At 43.9% G+C, this 2,887-nt stretch overlaps 1 protein-coding gene across 1 annotated transcript; it reads right to left on the bottom strand.

The window, feature by feature from the left end:
- Window positions 1–1,004: 1,004 nt before the first annotated feature.
- On the bottom strand, window positions 1,005–2,687 carry LOC142388036 (tripartite motif-containing protein 16-like). The gene has a single exon (XM_075472876.1). The coding sequence runs from the start codon at window positions 2,685–2,687 to the stop codon at window positions 1,005–1,007; it is 1,683 nt and encodes a 560-aa protein (XP_075328991.1).
- Window positions 2,688–2,887: the final 200 nt, after the last annotated feature.

Below are 2,887 nucleotides of genomic sequence, written 5' to 3' on the forward strand. Positions count from 1 at the left end.
GCCTCACGGTTTTCTCTCAAATGACCTCCGAGCGGAGAGACCGACCACTCGGGCTGCCATTGACGGCCATTATAGCCAGGTAAACTCATCTCCTTATCAAATCAATGTGAAGGCTGTTTTTAAAACTGGCAATAAAAAAATACCATACATAGGAGCAGAATAAAACTTACACCAGTGGCTTCTGCCGTCCCTTCTGGCACTCTCCTCTTACCCACTCTGATCACACCGCTGATATTCCTTCTGAGGGCACAGCCAAGATGGCTGACCTGTTATAACAGGTTTATGCCAGCCACTGTGTCGTGTCTGCTCCCAATACAACATGACTATAACATGACAGCCTCTGTCTCTCAGCGGCAGAAGCTCCATTGGCACCCATCAAAATTTCTTCAGAAATTTTCTTGTTCATAATGTCCCTGCTGTTTTTTCTAATGAGTCATATACAAATAGTTCCTCACTTTAAAAGAATAAATGTCAGAACAATAAAATGGTATTTCTTATAAAAACTTTAATTTGCTCTCACAATAAACATGATAACTGATCCCCTGATCCTAGAAATTAATTTCTGAACACCTCATAACAAACTTTATCATTTCTTGGTTGATTTAGAAAACAACAAAAACATTTGATCTCTGAAACAAATCAAATTGTAAGTCCAGAATTATTTTTACATTTGCAAAGTGATGAATTGAAAAGAATCTGTAATAAAGGAAGGTCTGTTGATTTCTATGTTCTGCTCCATGATGTGGAAGAGAAACAACAACAAAAAAATACATCAACACAAGGATCCAACTGATATTTATAGCTCAGAGAAGTTAATATTTTAGAGAATCTATCTCTATTTAGAGAATAGAGAAATATTTCTGTGAATCAAACTTATCATTAGCAGTGATATCCTCCATGGCTGCACAGACACAGGAAAAAGCAGCAAATAAACAACATCAAATAAACAACAGAACAGCAGTGCAGATACATCACAGCAATGAACTCCCAGCAACAAAATACCTTTAATTCACTTCACAAAACTCAGCTGTGTCTCCAGTATCATAAACATAAACTCCAGCATAGAGCGGCTGAGTGAATGTGGTCTGGACTCTGTGGAGGAGAGTCATGGTTTCAGAGACGCTGTAGAAGGACAGAACACCTGCTCTGTGATCCAGGTACACTCCTACTCTGGAGGACTGAGGACCTGAGATGGAGGTTTTCATGTTGTTGAACCAAAATTCACAACTGTTTTGATAACAATCTAATGCCCAAGATTTGTCATTAAATCCAAATCCACCTTCATCCCCTGCTCTGCTGATGTTCTTGTATGCGACTGCTACATCAGCTCCTCCCCCTCTCATCTCCACCTCCCAGTAACAACGTCCAGTCAGACTCTCTCTGCTCAGGACCTGAAACCGATCTCTGAATCTGTCTGGATGACTAGAGTAAGACTGAGGTTGTGTCATTAATGTCACTTTTCTGTTCCCCTCTGACAGTAACAGACATGTGTTTGCTGTGTTTGGATCCAGTGTGATTTCACATGAATATTTTAAGAAGTCAGCTCTGCTCTTTGGTTCTGGTTCTGGTTCTGACAGTAAAACATCCACAACAGTGACTGTCAGTGAGGTGTTTCTCCATTCCTCTCTCAGGATGTCCTGTAGTTTATCTCTGAGCTCTGACACAGCTGCTGTCACATCCTCAAAGTGCCTCAGAGGACGGATATTGATGCTGGGTGAGTGTGTAGACTCACTGAGTGCTGACACTGAGGGGCAGCTGTGCAGAAACTGGCTGTGATCCTCTGTGTGTGAGAGCTGCTTCAGCTCAGCATCTTTCCTCTTCAGCTCAGTGATCTCCTGCTCCAGCTTCTCCTGAAGCTCTTTGACTCGACTCACTTCTGCTTCCTGCTGGGATCTGATCTGCTGCTTCACATCAGAGCTTCTTTTCTGGATGAGACGGATCAGCTCAGTGAAGATCTTCTGGCTGTCCTCCACTGTTTTATCAGCAGACTGATTGATGGCCTCCACCTCCTGCTGAAGCAGCTTCACATCTTTCTCTCTGTCCTGGATTCTCTGCTGGATCTGTTGTCGACTCCCCTCCAGCTCTCTCTGCCTCTCAGTCCTTTCTGCTGCAGCTGACACTGTGTCGTGGCCTTTATGTTCATCCACAGAGCAGAGATAACAGATAGACTTCTGATCAGTACGGCAGAACATCTTCATCACCTCATCATGAACAGAGCAGATGTTCTCCTGGAGCTTCTTGGAGGGCTCCACCAGCTTGTGTTTCCTGAATGGAGCCACATCATAATGAGGCTGAAGGTGTTCCTTACAGTAAGAGGCCAGACAGAATAAACAGGACTTGATGGCTTTCAGCTTTCTTCCAGAGCAGAAATCACAGGCCACATCTTCAGCTCCAGCATAGCAGAGATCAGCAGGAGCAGCTTGGAGTCCAGTCTTCTTCAGCTGCTCCACTAAATCAGCTAACATGGTGCTTTTCTCCAGAATAGGTCTTGGTGTGAAAGTATTCATGCATTGAGGGCAGCTGTGAATTCCCTTCTTATTCTTTCCATTCCAGTAGCCTTTAATACAGTTCATGCAGTAGCTGTGTCCACAGGGAATAGTCACCGGCTCCTTCAGCACATCCAGACAGATCGAACAAGAGAAGCTTTCCAGGTCCAGTTTAACCATTTTCTTTGCTATTTCCTCCATTTGGCAGAGCAGTGTGTGACTCTCAGAGCAGAAACACCGTCTGTGCTGTCTTACAAAACAAATTCCACCTCCTTTTATTGCAGCTGATCTTCACTAAAGACCTCCTCTACTGTCACACAATGGTTTCACACATCCTCCCACCTTCAGATCAGTTTGGGGAGGGAACAAGGAAGTTTCCTTCACTGAAAGGGACAGTGCTG

The sequence above is a fragment of the Odontesthes bonariensis genome, chromosome 2 (assembly GCF_027942865.1).
Source record: "Odontesthes bonariensis isolate fOdoBon6 chromosome 2, fOdoBon6.hap1, whole genome shotgun sequence".
Classification (NCBI taxonomy): Eukaryota; Metazoa; Chordata; class Actinopteri; order Atheriniformes; family Atherinopsidae; genus Odontesthes; species Odontesthes bonariensis.

Bases quoted from the DNA above. Each gene is read 5' to 3' on its own strand.
- LOC142388036 (XM_075472876.1), bottom strand. From the start codon at position 2,687: ATGGAGGAAATAGCAAAGAAAATGGTTAAACTGGACCTGGAAAGCTTC.